The 21765-nt window shown below is 34.2% G+C and overlaps 2 protein-coding genes and 1 pseudogene across 4 annotated transcripts; all 3 read left to right on the top strand.

Annotated features, from left to right (window-relative positions):
* The first annotated feature begins 3336 nt into the window (after window positions 1–3336).
* LOC130740378 (serine acetyltransferase 2-like) lies at window positions 3337–10070 on the top strand. 2 transcript variants are annotated; one of them, XM_057592970.1, is made up of 11 exons: window positions 3337–3484; window positions 3593–4044; window positions 4299–4496; window positions 4823–4882; window positions 6663–6758; window positions 6849–6873; window positions 7300–7394; window positions 7878–8044; window positions 8150–8223; window positions 9536–9595; window positions 9733–10070. In XM_057592970.1, the coding sequence occupies exons 2-11, from the start codon at window positions 3772–3774 to the stop codon at window positions 9786–9788; spliced, it is 1104 nt and encodes a 367-aa protein (XP_057448953.1). In that variant the 5' UTR covers window positions 3337–3484; window positions 3593–3771; the 3' UTR covers window positions 9789–10070. The 2 variants fall into 2 exon arrangements, with proteins under 2 accessions (XP_057448953.1, XP_057448952.1); XM_057592969.1 differs by lacking the exon at window positions 3337–3484 and having other exon boundaries at window positions 3544–4044.
* A 149-nt stretch (window positions 10071–10219) lies between these two features.
* Window positions 10220–15813, top strand: LOC130737140 (disease resistance protein UNI-like; annotated as a pseudogene).
* On the top strand, window positions 14654–21632 carry LOC130740376 (uncharacterized). 2 transcript variants are annotated; one of them, XM_057592967.1, is made up of 6 exons: window positions 14654–14701; window positions 15742–16946; window positions 17289–17795; window positions 19080–20335; window positions 21046–21274; window positions 21367–21632. In XM_057592967.1, the coding sequence occupies exons 2-4, from the start codon at window positions 15819–15821 to the stop codon at window positions 19521–19523; spliced, it is 2079 nt and encodes a 692-aa protein (XP_057448950.1). In that variant the 5' UTR covers window positions 14654–14701; window positions 15742–15818; the 3' UTR covers window positions 19524–20335; window positions 21046–21274; window positions 21367–21632. The 2 variants fall into 2 exon arrangements, with proteins under 2 accessions (XP_057448950.1, XP_057448951.1); XM_057592968.1 differs by lacking the exon at window positions 14654–14701 and having other exon boundaries at window positions 15766–15842; window positions 15955–16946.
* The last annotated feature ends 133 nt before the right edge of the window (window positions 21633–21765 follow it).

Raw genomic sequence — 21765 nt, 5'->3', positions numbered from 1 at the left:
CACCGGTTCAAAAATGCTACTAATCTTTATACTTTAAAGCTCTTTTTTTTATACAAAGAAAAAATAAAAGGAAGACCACTAGCGCCCCAATGAAAAGAGTGTCCCTGTAGCCAATATAAGTGGGGGGATGATGCATGATTTGAGATACCTTGCGCTCCCTCTTTTGTTAAGAAATCCGAGATACCTTGCGCTCCCTCTTTCGTTAAGAAATCCGCAACAACATTACCCTCATGGAGAGTATGATGCAAGCTCACCCGCCCTACTCTCCCTAATAGCTCCAAAATCAGGCCAATTATGGACGCATACCACTATTTTTTGAGATTGTAAATTGCATTGCTTTTTCCATGGGCTAAGGTAATTAATATCTTGTTTGTTAACCTGTGTAGAGATGCTTTGTCTTCTTACTTTTGATGTGCAAAGTGCTATCTCATGAGAGAAATAGTTTCCTCTCCACTCTATTAAAGGCATCAGATTGTGAAATCTCATTGACTTATTAATTGGTATCTGCAATTTTCACCCAATAAAAAGCTACAAGCAACTTGCAAGGGCCTCATATAAATATCAAATTATCTAACAACTCCATAGGACTCATTGGAGGAGCTTTAAGTTTCAACTAAACGCATGCATTATGTGGCAGACGCAATAAAAATATAATAGTACTAGTTTTCTAATACAACTTATTTGAACTTAATATACTATAGGCATACTTAAGATTGAATAAATATGATGAGAAAAAAAAAAATTTGTTAACTTGATGCGCATGATTTTCGAACAAAATAAACTTGCTGATTTCTGAAGTTGTTTATTTCATAAATACGAGCAAAACCATAATCCGTGTATGTAATCGGTTTAATTTAATGAAATTACTCTTTTTTTATATTAAGAAGTAATTTTCTCTATAGAATTAACATACTATATAGTAAGAAAATGTCATATCAACCCTTAACACCGGTAGTTATATTATCAATTAGGATATTTTTTTTAAGTAGTATTGGTGCTGTAGCACATGTCACGGGAGTGTTTTGCAAATGTATGAACACATCATTCTTCTAAAAAGTTACGAAAAAATTGTAAGGTACACGCACAAAGTTGGTACAGCGAATAATTGAGTTCATCTTTATGACTTATGAGTTTGATGCGAATGAAGTTGTGTATGAAAATCATTCACGAGATGAACATCTTGTATAGTTGGTTCTAGTGGTACAATTTCTCTCAAGTAAGGCTCCTAAATTCTAGCACTATGAATGGAGAAAAAGCTATTGTCTAGATACCTATTTTTACTGTGATGTGAATATTCCTGACTTAAATACGTGCGATTGTCTCATAAATAGTTAACGATGAACGTGTTATGACTCTTCATGTTCGTGATCTTATATAATCGAGTGAATGATTAAATTGATTACTGAAAATGTTTGACATTATGAAGTTCATCCCCAACCTTAGAAAATACACATGCGGTCCATAATTGTATAACATATCGATCAAGTTAATTCATGTGATCATATAAAATGTCAGTCAAATTAATTTATATAGGAGCTAACTTAACCGATATTTTACACAATTGAAGACCACGAAGACGTTTCTTTCTTTTATGAATGAACTTGTCAATGTTTAACACCGTCATCAAACAATTTGCAATCTAAATATTGTCGCGTGAGATTCCTTTTATAGGTCTTTTGTGTTGTGATGTCTGATTATTATATTCTTATCATGTTCGCCGCATCAGAAAAAAACTTTGGCTTTGGATGGAGAATGTCTCTGGCCGTGTACAAGACCAAATACAATCCCAGTCAATCAATATTCAATAGTCATATTCATCTTTTCCTATATGCACATGAAGGGGCAAAACAAATAGGTAAAAAACAAATCCAGAAGGAACCATTTCGATTTTGTAGTTCACAGTCACGCAGATTTGCACCAAAAACATTTTCAAAGAAAAGTGGCAGGGCCACTACCTTGAAGACAAGACAAGACAAGGTTTTATTGTTTGTTGTTGTTTAGATCTTATTAATTATTGGTTTATTGTGTAAATAGATTTGTGTTAACCTTATTCAATTTGCTCTTATGCAAAGTCTAGTTGTATTAAGTCGTTAGTTGAGATAGTATATATTTGATTTTTCCTAAGTAAAATTCTGAGTTAAAGTTTTATGTATAAATTAATGATATCATTGGGAGAGTACTGGATATTTCAAGCTCTGACAACATTACCTCTCTTATGAAGAATACACGTGGTCAGATAAAAAAAATCAATTGTATTAACTTCTTGCACTTTTAGAGCTTGTGTAATTTGTTTATGAAAATGACCATGTGAGTCAACAAAGTATTTTCTCAATTTATGTAAATTATGAGAAGATTAAGAAATTAATGAAAACTAGTGTTCTATTCGTAACAAAAAAAAAATAATGAAGCCGAGTTCATACAAAAGATTTTTTTTAAAGGAAACTTCATTAATTAAGAAGAAGTTAATATTTCATGAAAGAAGATGTGAAAAAAACCTCTTCAATCCAAACTAAGTTGGACAAGAAAAGAACTTTCTTAGCCGAAAGTTAGCAGCACCATTATTACTCATAGAGGGCATGACATTCCTTACAATTGTACTAAGATAAAATTACTAGATGAGAACTTCATCCAAAGCTAATCCGTCTCAAAGCAAACTGAACAAAAACAAAGATCCACGGCCAACAACAACACTCAACAAAATTAAAGAATTTCCGCTAAAATAGGCGACAACATTAAAGAGGGATGTCATAGCGGCGACCAAAACTCCCTTCAAATTATCTCGCACCACTAAGCCAAAAGGTTAAACACTAAAAAAATATGAAAAGGATAAACGTTAATTAAAAAAAATTGAAAACACTGTTTTAATAATATTTTCTCTATCCAGCTATATTAACACAAATTAAAAAAATCAATGAAAAACTAATTCATACGAAAGGTTAAACACTACTTATAAAATAATGAAAGGTTAAACATAACTAAAGAAACAAACACTCTTATAATAATATTTGTTGAGATTCACAGCATTTTAAGCGGGTGACAACTTTCATCTAATTACTAAACATCTATCTTAAAGTAATGGACTGGGTTCATCTTTTTACAATAACTTTCATTTAAACTTATACCTAGAGTTTTGTTCACTTTTTTATCTTCACATATCACATAAATTTTAGTTTGCTCCATTGAGAAGTAGCTTTAAATTTTAAACTGACAAGATAGTATTGGTTTTTTTTTTAAAGTTACAAGATAGTGTGTTGGTTGGGGTAAAAAATATTTCACACTTTCTATATAAATATTTTTCTACTCTTCTACACTCATTAACTATCTGGAGTGTAACTAAAAAAAATTAACTATCTAGAGTAAAAACCTTAGTGAAGATACAAAACACATCCCTATAATAACTAAGCCAACATTGAGTTCAACTAAAGCTTTCTTACACTTAGACAAAGATCTTAAAAATGGAAAAAGAGCCTTTGGTGATTGATAGGTGGGTCTTGGAAAAGGGCCATCCTGAACCATTCAAATTGCCACTTTTGTTTTCTTTGGGTTTCAATCATTTTCTGTCAAATGCCACTAACTTTTCATTATTTTTTAGCTTTCACTCTGAGTGATGCTGGATGCTCCATATCAACTATCTAATGCAACGGTTTTGAAGAGCTGCTAAACACCGTGGCCAATGCAAAAAGAACCACCACTTTGCTACCACCACCACCCCACCACCACCACCACCACCCCACCACCACAATTCTCTCCCCTATTTCAACCCCACCTCGCATGGCTTGTGTGAGCCACCACCACCACCACCACTACCGCCACCGTAACTCGCTCGCTCTCCCCAACATGCTCTCCGGCGCCGCCCACCACCGCCGCCGCCTCCAAAACGACGCTCCTGAACCCGACCACCACCGCCCTACTCTCGCCTCCGCCTACCGCCTCGAGAAAGTCTTCCCTGTTTACGCCATGGGAGCTGCCGACCCGGAACCAGAACCCGACTTGGACGGACCCGACCCGATATGGGACGCTGTTAGAGAAGAAGCTAAGCTCGAAGTTCGAATCTTTTCACTCCTCTCTCTTAACCCTTTTCGTATCTTCTGCTATGTTCCACACTGTTTCATCAAATTGAGTTTCCAGTTTCCAATTTCCATATCCAACTATTTCAAATTAACTACTCACATAAACTTACTCTCAGAATTGATTTTTGTTTTAGAATCACTTCTGAAGTGATTTCCAAACATGCATTGAGTTGCTTCTGAACTGTTTGAGTTGTTGTTGATGATGATGATGCAAATTTTACTGTGCAGGTAGAAAAGGAACCGATTTTGAGTAGCTTCTTGTATGCAAGTATCTTGGCTCATGATTGCTTGGAGCAAGCAGTGGCGTTTGTTGCGGCCAACCGTCTGCAGAACCCTACCCTTTTGGCAACTCAGCTGATGGATATATTTTGCAATGTCATCATGCATGACAAAGGTATCCAGCGATCCATTCGCCTCGATGTTCAGGTGATTGATTTCCTTCAGGTTCTATTCATTGAATTGAAGTGTTTGTGATCAATTTTGTGTTTTACTTAATTAAGCTTATTGTCTATAAGCGCGATAAATCTTATTCACAAGCGCACTTGAGAAACTTATTAAAATAAACTTAAAATATGTTATAGGCCGGATGAATGTTTATTCATAAGCTAATCTGAGCAGGTTGTGTATTAAGCTCAAAGAAGCTTATAGTAGGTTATAAGCATAATCTCTCCTGAACATTTGCATAATTTGATTCTTCCAAACGGAGCCATAATTTGATTCTTATGTTGGTAATACATAATGTTTCTGAACAGGCATTTAAGGATCGGGACCCTGCTTGTTTGTCATATTGCTCAGCAATTTTGTACACGAAGGTAACATCTTCTTTTTTTTGTGTTTTTCTGTCCAGTGTCTAGCTGCCTGAACTGAATTGTTACAAGAAATCCTATTACAAGGAATGTTTTTCCCTCAGTATAGTTCATAAATATGTTTGGCAGAAATTTCTAGAGTTTTTTTAATTAAAAAAAAACTAGTAGAATGAAGTGGTAGGAGGAGATATTTTTAAAATAACTTTCATTCCCATGGAAATGTAAGATCCCCACCCTTCAACATGGGAATAAAAAGTAGACTAAGCATGGGTAAGTTTCTTTCATGGGAATCAGTACTACACAATAATATGTTTTAGAACTTATACCAACCATAGCAATTTCAAAACCCACATTTCTAGGAATATTCTCTGATTGCTTGAAACAAACACACACTATAGATTTATATGAAAAACTTCTTTTTTTGTTCTAATGCATTAATTCCAACATTAAGGAAAGAGAACTTGTTTCTTTAAACTTAAAAATAAGTCTGGAATACATTGTTTTCAGAAATTATTATTTTTATTTCAAAAAAATATTAAAACAATTTTTTTGAATTTTTTAAAAAATTGATACAATTATTGTAAATTTTAGATTTTTTTTTAATTAAAAGAGATTTCTCATAAATAACAGCAAAAAGTTTCTTCGAAAGCAACAGACACCTTAGTATTACGGAAAATGAAGATGAGTTTCAAATTTTCACACTTTTTCTACACCCACATAACCACATCTCACTTCTCTCTCTATATCTCCCGTCTCCTTTTCGCAGCACAACATCTATCACATCTTTCTTTGTTGTATTTTCTTCATATATAATATATCTGTCATCTTAATTGGGGTGAGTCCACCCCATAAGCGTTGAAGGATATCGTCCCAATGGAGATTTGGAGCACACAATTTTTTATGAGCTAAAAGGATAGTCTAACTTCCCCCAAGGGATTGAGTAACCAACCTCATCCTAGGTAGAATATAATGTTATTTATAAAAATTCAAGTAAAGAAGTGAGTGTAATTCCCAACAAACGTATCTTAATCACATTGATCCGGCTAGGATGAGGTTATTTAATACTTGGGGAAAGTTACACAACCTTGTGCTAAAATGTTGTTTCATTGTTCGATATTTTCACATGCCAACTTTTATGCACAACTTATGTCTCTTTATTTCTACTTTCCTTTTCTATCATATCTACCGTCAAATTTCTCATGTCTCACTTTCCTTCCCATCTCTCTCCTATACACCTTCGCGGGTATCGAATCAGTAAAAATGGATTTGGGGGGGGGGGGGGGGGGGGCGAAAATACATCAAGCAAAATTAACAAAACTTGATTATAGAATGTAGTATAAAAATTTTAAGAGGGCGTATGTAACATTACTATACTATTCTATTAAGGAATTTTTTTTCTCTTTGAGGAGGCGACCACCCCATTTTACATACAGTTGAGTTCATCCCTGCACCTTCGAGTTCAATTCAACATATATGCTTAGGATATCATGGTGTTCATGGGTAACATTCAAAACAGTTTATTCTAGATTGGATAAATGTAGTTATAACCCTCTAAGGTGTACACACTTCTGTGAGGAAGAGTAAGATTAAAAAGAGATAGAAAGTATGAAATGTGATGAGTGATATAATCAAAAAAGAGAAGAGATAGAGAGAAGTGTAAGGGAAGTGGAAAAATTGGAATGTGTGAAACTCAGCATTTCTCCAGATTTTGTCTTCTCCCCCTCATCTTATCCCTTTTATTCATAGGACTCATTTTTTACTTCTAATGCTATGCTCTGTCGAACAGGGTTACCATTCACTGCAAGTATATCGAGTAGCCCATGCATTGTGGCACCAGGGACGCAAAGTCTTGGCCTTGGCTTTACAAAGCCGTGTTAGTGAGGTAGTATTATAATTGCTTAAATTCCATAACTATTAAGGAATTTCATACTTCTGTTGCTGATCATCCAAGCCTTTATCTTTTCCCTCGCAGGTTTTTGGGGTGGACATTCATCCTGGTATGTTGGTTTCATATTTGCTTGCAAATATATAATAACTTAAGTAGAACAAGTTGACATTATTTGAATGTAAGGGGATAATTTTATTTTCAGAGATGTCAGGAAAGCAATTGAAGTAGTGTTGCAAAATTATATTAGAAGAGAAGCAATATAGTGTTGCAAAATGCAAAGAGATTCATGCTGTGCTTGCCATCTTATTTTTCTGAATAAAGGACATAGAGATTAATTTAGCAGAAGATATTCTTTAGGGTGTGGTTTTTAATTCTTGGAAGCATGCTGTTAATTGATTTCCTTACATTTTACTTTCAGTAAGAAAACTGAAACTTTTTCCTTGAAGGGTGTTTGTCTCTATTGAGAATATTGAATGCTCTTTGGTTTTTGGTTATTATTGTATTGAAATTTACGTTTTCTGGTTTTTTTATATAGCTGCGAAGATTGGGGAGGGAATTTTATTAGATCATGGGACGGGCGTGGTTATTGGTGAAACTGCCATTGTTGGAAACAGAGTTTCACTGATGCATGTGAGTGTGTTCATTAATTCTTTTATGCTTACTTTTCACTAGTTGTTTTATAAAGTTTAATAATCTCAAGTGAACTAACATTTTTGTAATCTCCTTAATTATGTCAATTTGACAAATGGACTCTTGTATGAGAGGAAGAGTAGTGAATTGTTTGAAATAATTTTGTTTACAACATCTTTTCATTTTCTCCACAACAGATTGACATTAAACAGAAAACAGCTTTTTGGTTTTCTTTGAACAAGCTTCCATTGATATAGTTATCATATAAACAGTTTGAAAGCTAATCTGATTTCACTTTTCAGCTCTGCTTTTTTTTTTGTTGTTTCTGAGAAAACATATGAGAGATAGGTTTATCAGATTATTATTATTATTACTCCTCCTCCTCCTCCAACGACTACTATTATGTTTTAGGATTAAAGCTATTTTTTAATTTTGAACACAGAAAGCCATTATGCTCTTTACATGATAAATTTGATTTGACAGGGTGTAACATTAGGAGGCACAGGTAAGGGAGTAGGTGATCGCCATCCCAAAGTAGGTGAAGGGGCACTAATTGGAGCTAGTGCAACTATACTTGGGAATATAAGAATAGGTGAAGGTGCTATGATAGCTGCTGGCTCCCTTGTGTTAAAAGATGTCCCTCCCCACAGGTATTAATGAATATGTTTTCAACAATATTTAGAACTTGCTGCCTGATTTGTGTTATAATAAAAGGTGATGTTTCTTGTTTTGTTTTATTTGCTTTTATTGTAAAGCATTGCTGCAGGAATACCAGCAAAAGTTATTGGAGGTCTACAAGAGCAGGACCCATCTTTAACCATGAAGCATGGTAAGCATACCTTGCTTAGAAGTTAGAACTAGTCTTATTGTTGAGTGTTGAAGGTATATTATAAAACCATTCATGTGTCTTCACCTAACAACTTAAGCTTTTGGGATAGTTGGTTCATGGCGTGGTATCTTTAACCATGAAGCATGGTAAGCAAACCTTACTTAGAAGTTAGAACTAGTCTTATTGTTGAGTGTTGAAGGTATATTATAAAACCATTCATGTGTCTTCACCTAACAACTTAAGCTTTTGGGATAGTTGGTTCATGGCGTGGTATCAAAGCTTCAGTGACCTTGTGATCTAGAGTTTGATCCTTGTTACCTCATTATTCTTATAAAAAAGGCTGAGTTTCTGCTCAAGGTAGGTGGGTCTTGTGCATTGTCCACAGCTCAAGCCCAATGGACTATTGCCTGAGTGGGGGTGTTAGAAATATAATATAAAATAATTCGTGTATCTTCACCCAACAACTTAAGCTTTTGGGGCATTTTAACTTTTGAGATAGTTGATTCATAACATTGAGAAATACTTGCTTCTCTCATCTCTCTCCTTAAAGATAAGAGGTTTTTAGAATTTGGGTTAGACCTACCTGTTCCCCAAAAGCTAGCTCACGGTGAGGATTGGTCCACCCTTTATAAGGACTTCTTCGGCCATATCTCTTGACTATGTGAGACCTTAACACGTCATCCATTTATGGGTGACTACTCAATAAACGAATTTGGGATAGGCGCTGATACCATGTTAGAATTCGGGTTAGGCCTAAGGCATAACTCTACCACAAAAGCAGCTCCGAGGAAAGGAGTGCTCCACCCTTTATAGGACTTCTTCAACCATATATCTAATCAATGTGGACCTTAACAAGGGTGTATGTCCAAACTCTTTTTTGGCTTTTGTCCCATGGCCGTGATTCATTCCATGAGTATGCTAGTTTGATTGTCATTATTATGAATATACCAAAAGCTTAGTGTCACATTCTTATGGAACATATATTTTTATGCCTGATACAAGCAGCCAGCTTCAATCTAGCAGCATATACTAATCCTGTATCTATGATCTCTAGGATCCTCTTTAACCCATCATTGGAATAGTTAGTTACTTTCGGTGTCTATTATCTATGAGCTTTAATTCGGAATTAAATTTCAATTCTTATCATAAGAAATTCACCAATGATAAAACTTCTGTATAATAAAGTGGTTTCTCTGTTTTAAATTGTGTTCTATGCTCTAGGGAACTTGTTTAGAAGAATTGCTATCACAGTATAGTGCAGTGTACATGCGAATGTTATATCCCACATAATTTTGTTCTTGTGATTGCCCAGATGCTACAAAACAATTTTATACCGACGTAGCTGCTAACTTCAGAGATGAAAAGCCCAGTGGTTAGCATTCTTCATATCTTGAAGTTTTTAGTCCTCAACTCTACTCTTGATGTTCTTGTTACATTGTCCAAGTTTTTAATTACCAGTATTTCTTTTCCTCTCTCACTATATCTAACAAACCCTTTAAACTGTTTCAGGTGCCCAGAATCCAGATAGAAATGAAGTTGAAAACTTGAGAGGCTCGATAGTGTAGTTCGTATTTGGCGTTCATTGCTTTCTCCCTTCAAAGGAAGGATGATGATGTTATACTTAATGTTAGAATCAGGATTAGTTCAAAATGATAATCTCGAATATCAACAATGCTTGCAACTTTTCATAATATGCAATTTATGCTGCTCAGTGCGGAGGTTCTTGCTCCAGTATAGAGAATTTCTATATACAAACTTAAAAAGCAGATGCTACTTGTGATATTGTAGGGGGAAGATTATCCGATTTAGTATTAATATCTTTAACAAAATGTTTTGATTTTTGATTCCTTCATTTCGAATTTTGCTGGACCCTCTATCTCATAATACTTTAATTATGTTGATATTTACATTCCCTGCAAGAAAAGAACACTATTCTCATTGTGGTTCTTCTCTATGCAATTGTCATGCATCTCAAGAAAAGAACATCCTTCTCTTTATGACTCATCTACCTTGTAACCTTGATTTACTTATCCATTGCCTTACATCTCAAGAAAATTAAATTCCCTCAACCCCTTTATATTCCTTTGAAGAAATTTCATTGGTTATTTTTCTTGTCATTGGTTTTAATCCACTGAACAACTCTTCACAAGTATCGCCTTCGTTGGAAATTATTGTGTCGTTGATGTTGTCCTTGCGAACGTAAGTACAATCTTGGTTCTTGAATTTCTCTGTTTTCCTACTTCAGATCTATTCACTTCTTGTGTTTTGTCACTTTGGATAGTAATTCTTTCACATCTTCTATTATTATGTTGTCACAAGGATTCCTTTTTCTTTCTTCTTTTTGGGGTCAGTGATATTTAGCAATGTTGATTGCCAATTTTTCAGAAGTAAATGAAGCCTTCTTTATGGTTTGTGGAATTATTCAGACCTTGAAACTCTCATAATGCTTTCTGCTGGACAAGTAAAATGGAAAGAATGAAAACAAACTTCTAATTGCTCAAAGTTGGAGAGGATAACGATCAAGATCAAAGCTAGACCTTTTAGGAAAGAGCAGATAATCAGCAAATATTAAGGTACATATGTATTTAACTCTCTTTTAATTATATTTTTTTTTTGTAACAAGTCTCTTTTAAATCTACTTATACGTATTTTTTTATTTCCATATAATAAAGTAGGGGAATGAATTTAGGCTTAATTGCAACTTTGGTCCCTGACATTTACCAATTCCACGATTTTAGTCCCCCACCTAATTTATTTACACAGATGGTCCCTGACTTTGCTGGCAGTCTGTAACGTTGGTCCTACCGTTTGTTTGTTAATGGAGGAGGTTTACGTGGATGGTCACTTAGCTGATGTGGAAGTTGAATTGGAGAGAGAAAGAGACCAGCAACTGATTCAACCTTTTTCCTCGCCTCTAGGGACTCGTTCGTTATTTATCTCTTCCTTTTCGCTAAATCTCAAGCTTCGAAACATCTTCCTCACGGTGCTCTGTTTTTTAAGGAGGAAGAGGGTAGAAGATGACCGTTGCAGGTCTCACGTGCAACTCACGTGTTTCCCTCTCTCTTCAGTCATTCTTTCTCTTTCCAATTGGACATCCACGTAAGCCTCCTCCGTTAACGAATAAACGGCAGGACCAACATTGCAGACGGGCAGCAAAGTCAGGGACCATCCGTGTAGTTAAACTAGGTGGGGGACTAACATTGTGAAATTGGTAAACATCAAGGATCAAAGTTGCAATTAAGCCATGAATTTATAGGTGAAACCGTCCACGGTCATCCAATTGAATTTCCCTACATCAACAAATATATATATTTTTTACTTAAAATTTAAAGCGAACGTTATTATTCCTTTTATGTTTTTTTGTTATAAGAAGAAGATATTATTCCTTCTATGTGGCATACCACATCAAATAGGTATGAATAATAATTTATAAATTTAACTCCTTTAAAGTGAACACACTTCATAAAATAAAATAAACTATCACAATTGAATGGTCTTTTTTTCTTGGGTGTTCACTTTATATGGGCTTTTAGCGGCGGCTTTTAGTTTAATGTTTCTATTCAGCGGACGTGGTTATTGGCAAAAACTTAGAGTCCATTGTTTAGGTTCATAATAAATTAAAAGTTGCTCTTGCTAGTCTGTCCTAGAGGCTCGAATGACCAAGTAATCAGTAAAAAAGGCGACAACGATGAATGAGTGAGATTTAAATTATAGTGAGGCTCTTCATGAGCTGAGATAGTAAAATCAAGCATTGCAGAATCAAGTTTTCAAACCATCACATATGTTCACAGATTTTTATCCGAAGTAAGTAAATGAAGGTCTTGGGACACAACCTGATTCCAACACCATTTTCAAAGAATAAAATAGGCTCTAACCAAACCTCAACTATATATATTGGGATGGATATCATGTGTTCCAACACCAGAAAATGAACTCCAGTTGACATGCCACCATGTGTCCGACAAAGATGATGTGGCACCCCACATTTTTAATAATGCAAGAGGGGGTGCATGTTGGGGTGAGGGCAGATCTTGGTTGGATTATGGATGAAATTAGGATTCTTTCATAATTTTTTTAACCTATTGATTATTTAAGTGTGTTATTAAAAAAGGTTAATGAGATAATATAACTGACATGGATAAAAAAAAGTTTTGAATTTGGTCCTTGATTAAATATGTGCCACATTACCTTTGCTAGACACCAACATCATCTTTACTAGACATCAAGACTCATTTTAAGGCGATGACTAAAATAGGATATATCTCTAAACGCAACGATATTTTACAACTTTACTCCGATTAGAGACGAAATTCAAATATCATTTATTATTCTAAAACTAAGAACTTATTTAACCCTATTTTTAAAAATAACATAATAATTATTGTGGCGGTTTAGTACCTCCACAATTAAGACATAATAGGGAAAGGGAAAATAAAGTACTCATGTGCAACAATTTCTTCGCAAATTGCAATGATCTCAAAAAGTGGATCTAAGAGCATCTCCAATGCTAGTTATTAGTTCTTAGCAATATTCATGTGAGTCCATACTGCCACATGTGCTTAAGCAACTCTTTGCAGATTTTGCTCCAGTCATGAGTTCTTAGTTCTTAGCATTATTCATCCGGTCCCACAATATCATTATATTAATATTTTTTATTTCCGTATAATTTTGATTTAAATTTAAATGTTAATTTAATCCTTAAATTAAATGAATGAGAGAGAAAAAAATATTTTTTTATGCTAAAAACTCAAGTAAAACTCCTTATATAAGAACCTAGTTCTTATTTTTAAGAATTAAGAACTCCACGTCATCCCCTTCAGTGGTTAAAAACTCAGTTGCATTGGAGATGCTCTAACACACTCTGCATTTCTCTTTTTTTCTACAATGTTTGACAAACAAATAAGGGTGTCATGCTCGTCTCTCCAAATTCTCTCTTGCTTGAGTTTTTCTTCTCAAACTCTAGACAACCAAACTGAGTGTTAGAGACTTGGGGGCTGGGTTCGCTCTGAGCTAATTAATGGTGTTAGGCGTCTTATCTAGTTTTTACATTATTAAGGGATATTAAGGAAATCAATTTTATTAAGTGGATATTGATAGCACATAGATAGAAATCATGATTTGTGTTCATAAGTTTGGGATTAAAGATTGCGTAAAATATTTTAATCAACATATACCCAAAAAAAACATTCCATGTTCTATTTACAAAACTAATTCTCAAACCAATTTATTTAGTTTCCCATACGTACATTGTTATATTTGTCTTAAGAAAACATGACCGAAATATTTCAAAGATGGTGATTGGTTAACATCTACCAAGCGTGGAAATAAGATTGAGGTAAAAAGTGAATTTAATTATTATTTTCTTCTTTTATTAAGCATAGTATATTGGGTGTAATATTTAGTATTGTGTTTTAACCAAAATAGAAGACGATAGGAAAATATTTCACTTAATTTATTATTTTCGCCTAGTTTGTCACTTTAATGGTATACTTGTTGCTAACATAACATAGAATAAAAACTTAAATGATATCTAGTGAGGTGACTAATTTTCGTCCACTAATTCAACTTGATTTAGATGGAGAGCCTCCCGACTGATTTGGCAAAGAAAGGTGTGGAGACATTGATAGAGAAGGCAATAGCAGAATTACGCTATTTATGTTGCTACACATGTATTGCTGAAGACTTTGAAAAAGAAAAGAAAAAGCTGGTAGCAGAAAGGAAGAGTTTGGAGCAACGTATTGAAGTGGCAAAGGGAAGAGGAGAAGTTATTCAAGACAATTCATATTTTTGGGAAGATCAAGCTGATGAAATCATTAGAGGGGACAACAAAATAGAACAAACGTGTTTTCCTAATTGCATAAGACGATATAGAAAGGGGAGAGAACTTTCAAGTAAAATGGGGGAGATAAAAGAACTGTTGGATTGGGGAAGGACACTTGAAAATGTTGGACTCCCTCCTCGTCTTCCAGGCGTAGAACGCTATTCTTCCCGAGATTACATTCATTTCAAAAGCAGAGATTCCAAATACAATGAACTTTTGAATGCACTCAAAGATGATAACAACTATATAACAGGATTGCATGGGATGGGGGGCACCGGAAAAACTACATTAGCAAAACAAGTGGGCAAGGAACTCATCCAATCAAAACAATTCAAACATGTCATTGATACTACCGTGTCATCTTCTCCCGATATGAAAAAAATTCAAGATGATATTGCAGCACCCTTAGGATTGTCACTGAAGGATTGTAATGAATCAGAAAGACGTGGAAAACTGTGGAGCAGATTAACCAATGGTGATAAAATTCTTCTGATATTGGATGATGTGTGGGACTGGCGACATATCAAGTTTGAAGAAATAGGGATGCCATCCGTGGACAATCACACGTGATCGACGAGTATGCACCTCAATAGGATGCGAGAGGATAATTCAACTAGATTTATTATCTCAAGAAGAATCGTGGATCATGTTCAAAAGGTATGTTAATATAACTGATAGTTTTTCTTCAACTTTGCTCAGTAAGGGACGTGAAATAGCAAAAGAATGCAAAGGATTACCAGTTGCGATTTCAATTGTCGCTGGCAGTTTAAAGGGACAACAACATCAGGAAGAGTGGAACTTAGCCTTAAAATCCTTGCGGGAGCCTCTTAAATCCATGTCCGGCGTTGATGAAAATTCAATTGAAATTTATAAATGATTGAAGTTTAGCTTCGATAATCTAAAGGATGAAAAAGCCAAGAAACTATTCCTCTTATTTTCTGTATTCCCAGAAGACACTGAAGTTCCTAATGAACTTTTGACAAGATTGGGGATTGGAGCGGGAATTTTCGGGGAACTTGGTGACAAATATGATGATGCTCGAAACCAGTTAATTGTAGCACGAAATAGACTCGTAGATTCTTGTTTATTGAATGCTGGTGATAGGTTTCTTAAAATGCATGACTTGGTTCGTGAAGTGGCTCTATGGATGACCAACAATGAGATTCAAGAAGTAAATATACCTAACAAAAATCAAAAGTTGTTTGTTCAAAGGGAAAATAACATTAAATATTTATCATGCAAAGTCAATGACCAAGATATCTTTTCTTGTGGGATTGATGGCTCCAAACTTGAGATTCTAAATATCTTCATAAACACTAATGCATTTGCTTATGTGCAATTCCCAAGTTTGTTCTTCAAAAATATGAAGAGCCTTCGAGTTTTGCATATTGATATTAATGGATGGCAATATCCATCATTATCGTTAGCACATTCAATTGGATCCTTGATGAATATTCGATCTCTATTCATTAGGAAGTTCGATTTAACTGATATTTCTGCTTTGGGAAACCTACTGAGTCTTGAGACTCTTGATTTATTTTATTGCCGCTTCTCTGAATTACCAGTTGAAATTGTGAAACTGGATAAACTTAGAGTGTTGAGGTTAAAGAGTTGTAGTTGTGAATTTCCATTCAAAGTGATTGAAAGATGCTCAACACTAGAAGAATTGTATATCGATGATATGATGTACTTTACAGGTGACATTACTGAAGTTCATCAACTAGGAATCCCATTGCAAAGGTACTTTTTATCTAGTCAAGATTCGATAGATGATATGGATGCTTCGCTGCCTAAACGAGTGCGTCTTCTAAACAATATACCTACATTTGCTGGTGACTCACAAGAGTACATAGATGGTTCTCTATCAAAACGATTGTGTCTTTTGAACATTAATCTTCACTTTTTCTCAGAAAATACAATCAAGTATTTTGCAAAAACGACAGAGGATCTACAATTAGATGGAAATATGCTAAAATGGAGAAATCTAATGCCTGAAATTATTCCAATAGAAGGTAACCATGATCTAGTTGTGCTTTATATGAATTATTTTTTACAACTAGAGTGTCTCATTGACACTACGAGTATTGATGCTCAAGTACTAAATGTCTTGCCTAAGTTGGTTGAACTAGCACTTGAAGAAATGGATAATTTGAAAGAATTGTGCAATGGTCCATTTCCCTCTGACTTTTTGCAGCGTTTAGAGTGGTTGTTTATACGTAAATGTAAATATTTGCAAGGCATATTGTTTAAGAGCAGACTAAACTTGTGCAATCTTAAGACCCTGGAATTATACACTTGTTCGACACTGGAATCCCTATTTCAATTGTCAACTTGTCGAAGCTTAGTGTTGTTGGAGACCTTGAGTATCTTGGATTGCGAGCAACTGAAAAACATAATAACATGTGAAAGAACAGAGGAGGAATGGGGAGATGAAATAGTTGATTACAAGAACCATTGCTCAATGTTTCCCAATCTAAAATATCTTTGTATCATAGATTGTCCCCAATTACAAGTTATACTTCCATTAATTTCTACTCTAGGTGCTCAACTACTAGAAAAAATCCACATATCAGATTGTGAAGAGCTGAAGTATATATTTGGCCAGTGCCAGCATGAACATAAATGCAAGAGTTTACATCAAGAAGTGAAGGATGGTGTACTTGGTTCACTGAAAAGCATACAACTCATAAAGTTGCCAAATTTCATAGACATTTTCCCAGTATGTGATAATCCTCCCGTGAAGAGGTCATCTACCAGAGATATTTCCACGTCACAAATACAACCAAAGCCCATCAAATGCAATATCTTTCCTTGGAAGTATAGCCATAAACCAAGGATCGCCACAAGAACGGAAATCTCATTGGATTCTGAGGATAAACCACAAGACTGCTCAATCTCATTGGTAATACTTATTCTGTTATTTTTTAATACTTTCTCTTGTTGATACACAACACTAGCTTAGATTTATAACATAAAATCATATTAAATACATTATGACCTTGAAGATTACTATCATTAATGGATAAAATAGAAAGTAACCAATTGCTAAATAGAAATAAGATTTTTTTTTTCTGATCAAGATCAAGAGTAATAGAATTTGAATACTATGACAATCATTTAGTTTCGATGCATTGAAATGTGGATTTAAGGCAAACCTTACTTATTTTTCAATTGGTATAAGACTTAAGTTTATTTAATTTAGTTTGATTATTATCTTTTGGATTTTGCTGGGATTACATTACAGGGATCAAGCTTGTACGATTTTCACCTTTGGCAACATGCTCAACCTCTATTTAGACATTCACAAAATTTGTGCAATATCACAGAAATTAATGTATGCAATGTTTCGAAGATAAAATCGATATTTATCGTGTCTATTGCTCGAGCAATGTTGTTGGAAAAATTGAGCATCAAGGAATGTGATGAGTTGAAGCACATAATAATAGGCATTGATGATTGTGGTGATGTCTTCCCAAAACTCAAAGATCTCGAAGTAAGAGATTGTGAAAATTTGGAATATATATTTGGACACTACTCTCTTGACAACCAAAACCGAGAGGACATTAATCTTCATCTTCCATCTCTAAGACGTTTTATTGCTGAAAAACTGTTTAATTTCATCGGCATATGTTCAGAAAACTATTGGATTACATTGCCACCTTTAACATTGTTTGAGCTCATTGAGTGTCCCAAGTACTCCAAAAAATCTATTGGTGATTTCTTTGATCGATTGGATTCAAGACATATCAAGGTATGTACCTATTTCCACACACACATATATATATATATATTTTGTTTGTGAAATTCGTGGTTAATTACAAAACATCTATTGGTAACGTTAATTTACCAATGATCTACCGATAGCCAGAAATTTGACTGTATTGAACTCCATTGTAAAAGTAAAAGATGATTATGGGGAAAAATCATAGGTAAATTATCAACGGTCAAAGTCATTAGTATTTTTTTTTACCGATGGTCATGGTCGTCGGTAACTCTAGTAAATTAAAAAAAAAATCTCAATGATAAAGATAAAAGTGCTAGCTCGGTGGAAAGAAATTCAACCATTAATTTTTTACTCCCTTCGTGACAATGTTACAATCCCCATTCATCTAAATTTCATATTACAATATATGTTTCTACTGCATCGCATAATTGCAGTTTTTCAATTCATTAATAAGATGTTTATTCAATGGTAAAAACTCCTTAATAGATTACAAATGAATTTTGAGAAAACTTCAAACTTCATCCTTTGCATTATCTTAAAGTCATTTAATTTAATCGTTGTATGAGAGTTTTTGAAGTATCTTAACAAAAAAAAAATTATCAATTGAGATCGCAACTTTATCACAAATGACATAAAATTTAAAGATTAAAATCCTACCCACCAAAGAGCATACCGGACCTAGTAATATGAGTCACTTTTGTTCAATCAGAATTATCATGCATCCCTGAATATAATTTCTAACAATACAAATCACATACTTATAATTATACATGGTCACAAGTGAAATACCGTCTTTTGTTGAGTGCATCATATACATGGTGTATCCGTGTATGCCGACCTTGTATTTCACTTGTAGTTCTAAATATGACTTTTTGAAATTATAAGTGGAACAATCTATCAATATATAATATTAATAATATATATATATGTGATTATATTTGGGTTTGTTGGTTTTTATTTTTGGTTGGATTTTGGTTGTAAGCTTTCTTCAATTATTTTTATGCTTGTGCTTGTTTTTTCTCTACCAATCTCTTTGTAATTTGGACTCTTTTTCTTCATGAATAAATTTCTTTTGCTGCAAAAGAATAAGAATTAAAGAGATATGCACCGTGAGTGTAAACAGATTTTACATAGTTATTTAATTAAATTCTGCTACATCATAATATATATATTTATTTTAATTAAAATACAAAATGAAAATTATTATTCTTCTTATGTGGCATGTTGTGATTGGTTGTCAGTGTAAAATTGTTTTGCACTAACAGTGCATATCCATTAAACTAATAATATATGAGATCATTTTTTTTGTAGGATTGGAGAGAGTACGAGAAGCATTTTCTCACTTTGGAATTTCTCAGGGTACTTGGTAACTCGAAAGTCGAAAATATTTTTTTCCTTGATGAAATGATAAGGCAACCGGTGAGATTAGGGGTTCTAACAATTAACCTGAGTAACTTGCCTCATATGACATGTCTTTATGTGGGCCCTAAAAATTCTTTTATCCTCCAAAACCTGGAAACGATAACAATTGTGCAATGTGAAAAATTAGAAACAATATTTTCTAGGGATGGCAGAGAAGCCCGAACCCATGGGCACCCGACCCGACCCGACCCGATTTCTTGGGTGAAAACCCGAGTTAAATGGGTTCGGGTTCGGGTTCGGGTTTTACCCGATCACTTTCGGGTTCGGGTTTGGGTTTGGCCAAACCCGCACCCGAACCCTACCCGAACCCGGATCTGTATAAGTGAAACCTAAGTATTCTGCTTGTGCAGTACAATATATGCAGCATCTTACATATTAATTTAACAGTAACATGGCAATTACAATGTTACATTACATAATATAGCTCTCTTCACAGTCTTTTTCAGGTCGGGTTTCCGAGTTCAACTGTTTGTTTGAGGTTGTGTGCGGGTGTGGGTACGGGTCGGGTGAACCCGAAACCCAATGGGTTCGGGTGTGGGTTTAAGTTCACCACCCATTTCGGGTTCGGGTGCGGGTGCGGGTGTGGGTTTTTGATTTCGGGTTTGGGTTTGGGTTTGGCAAAACCCGCACCCTACTCGACCCATTGCCATCCCTAATATTTTCTGCTTCTGTTTTAAGATGTTTGCCTAAGTTGTTAAGTCTACAAATACAAGAATGCAAGGAGTTAAAGAAAATCATTGAAGATGATGATGTGGAGGATATTCATCAGGAAATGTACTCAAAATCCCTTTCTCCAAAGACATGCTTCCCAAATCTAGTAGTATTGGGTGTTGACAATTGCATCAAGTTAAAGTGTGTATTTCCGGTTTCCTTTTGTAAAGAGCTTCCCGAGCTAAAAATTTTACATATAGAAAGAGCACCTGAGCTAGAGGAAATATTTGGAAGTGAAGGTGATCAAAAAGTTGAGATTCCAAAGCTAAACTTTGTAGTATTTATTGATCTACCAAGTCTTTGCCAGCAGAGGATTCAATTTCAGACTATACAACATTATTTGGTACGGAATTGTCCAAAACTCTCTTTGTCTCCAACGTTGTTAACGTGGTACGGATTCAATGCAGTATTAAATGAAACAACGTACCCAACAGGTACACAGTACACACTATAATTATATTTTATTTTATTTTATTTCTTATTAATCAAAGCATTACATACATGTTTGTTGTTAATATATGCATGCATGCGTGGAATCATAAAATATAATTCAACATGTGTGATATCTTTGTCATTTTTTTGGGTAAGCCAACGATATAATATAAATAGGCACAAGGGGTGCGGTTTACAAAAAAAGAGAGAAGAGGGGGGAGGAAAAATTAAAAAAAAAAGCAACAGAAGACAAGATCAAGAGGGAAGATTACAGGATGCTACAATTGATTGCAGCAGATATACACAATTTGATCTACTACCATGCATGTGGTGTTTTTTTTTTAAATTAACAAAGCATTATTATGCTTATTTTTCTAATTTAAAGCAAAATTTATGTAAAAGTTTGTCGTAAATTAAAAATTAAGGTTATAACTGTTTTCTTAATTAATTATATCAATTTAAAATATATGTATGGGTTATGCTAAGTGTGGTGAGATGTAATAGTATAAATTATAAAATCATTTTATTTATGTGTTTCACTCGAATCCGTAGATAGTTCAAAATTTTGGGATATAAAAGACATGGATGTGCAAATATTTTAATTATTACGTATAGACATATATATCTTAAATTGGACACTTTTTTATTTTACAATTCTAATGATTTACTATATATCTAATGGAAACGTGAATGTACATTAATACTTTGCTAGCTGGTCGTTTTTATGGGAAATGGAACAAACTATACAATGAGCTGAGAACCGATGGCGATGATGATGATCCAATAGAAGAAGAGGTCACTAAAGATTATCCAATTGAGCTTGAAGTAGTTCAAGCAGAACATGAGGAAAAGCAAGAATCTGTTGGAAATGTTTCTATTTTAGATCTACCCTCACCAAGCTAGTGCCTTAGACACTCCACTTCATAGAACACATTTAACATGTAAGTCAATGAGGTATTCTCAATTATAATTAGTAATGTGTGAAATTGATGTATGGTTTACTTATTAATGTTAGAATTTTCTTATCATGCAGAAAACTATAAGGATCTTTGACACTCGCATGTTGGATCATTTCAATATTGGGCTATTTTATGTAAATAATTATGCATTATGAACTATCAATTTATGATAGACAAGTAAACGTGACATTATTATAAAATTAAATTTCGGTTAACTTAATTAACTGAGATAATAATGTATTTGATATGATTTGGACCTTTAATGTGTTGATATATAAATATATTTATGTTTTAATGATTTATGCTATGGATTCATGACGCTTCATATAATACTTACTTGTATCCTCGCACATTATTACCCATTACAAGTCTCATTTATTTGGGATAATATTTTTTAATATTGATTACCACAAGTATACTTCACGATTACTGAAATACCCTTGTGAAGTCAAAGTATTACAATCATGTCAATG

The sequence above is a fragment of the Lotus japonicus genome, chromosome 2 (genome assembly GCF_012489685.1).
Source record: "Lotus japonicus ecotype B-129 chromosome 2, LjGifu_v1.2".
NCBI classification, from domain to species: domain Eukaryota; kingdom Viridiplantae; phylum Streptophyta; class Magnoliopsida; order Fabales; family Fabaceae; genus Lotus; species Lotus japonicus.
This window is presented reverse-complemented; position numbering and strand designations above follow the sequence as displayed.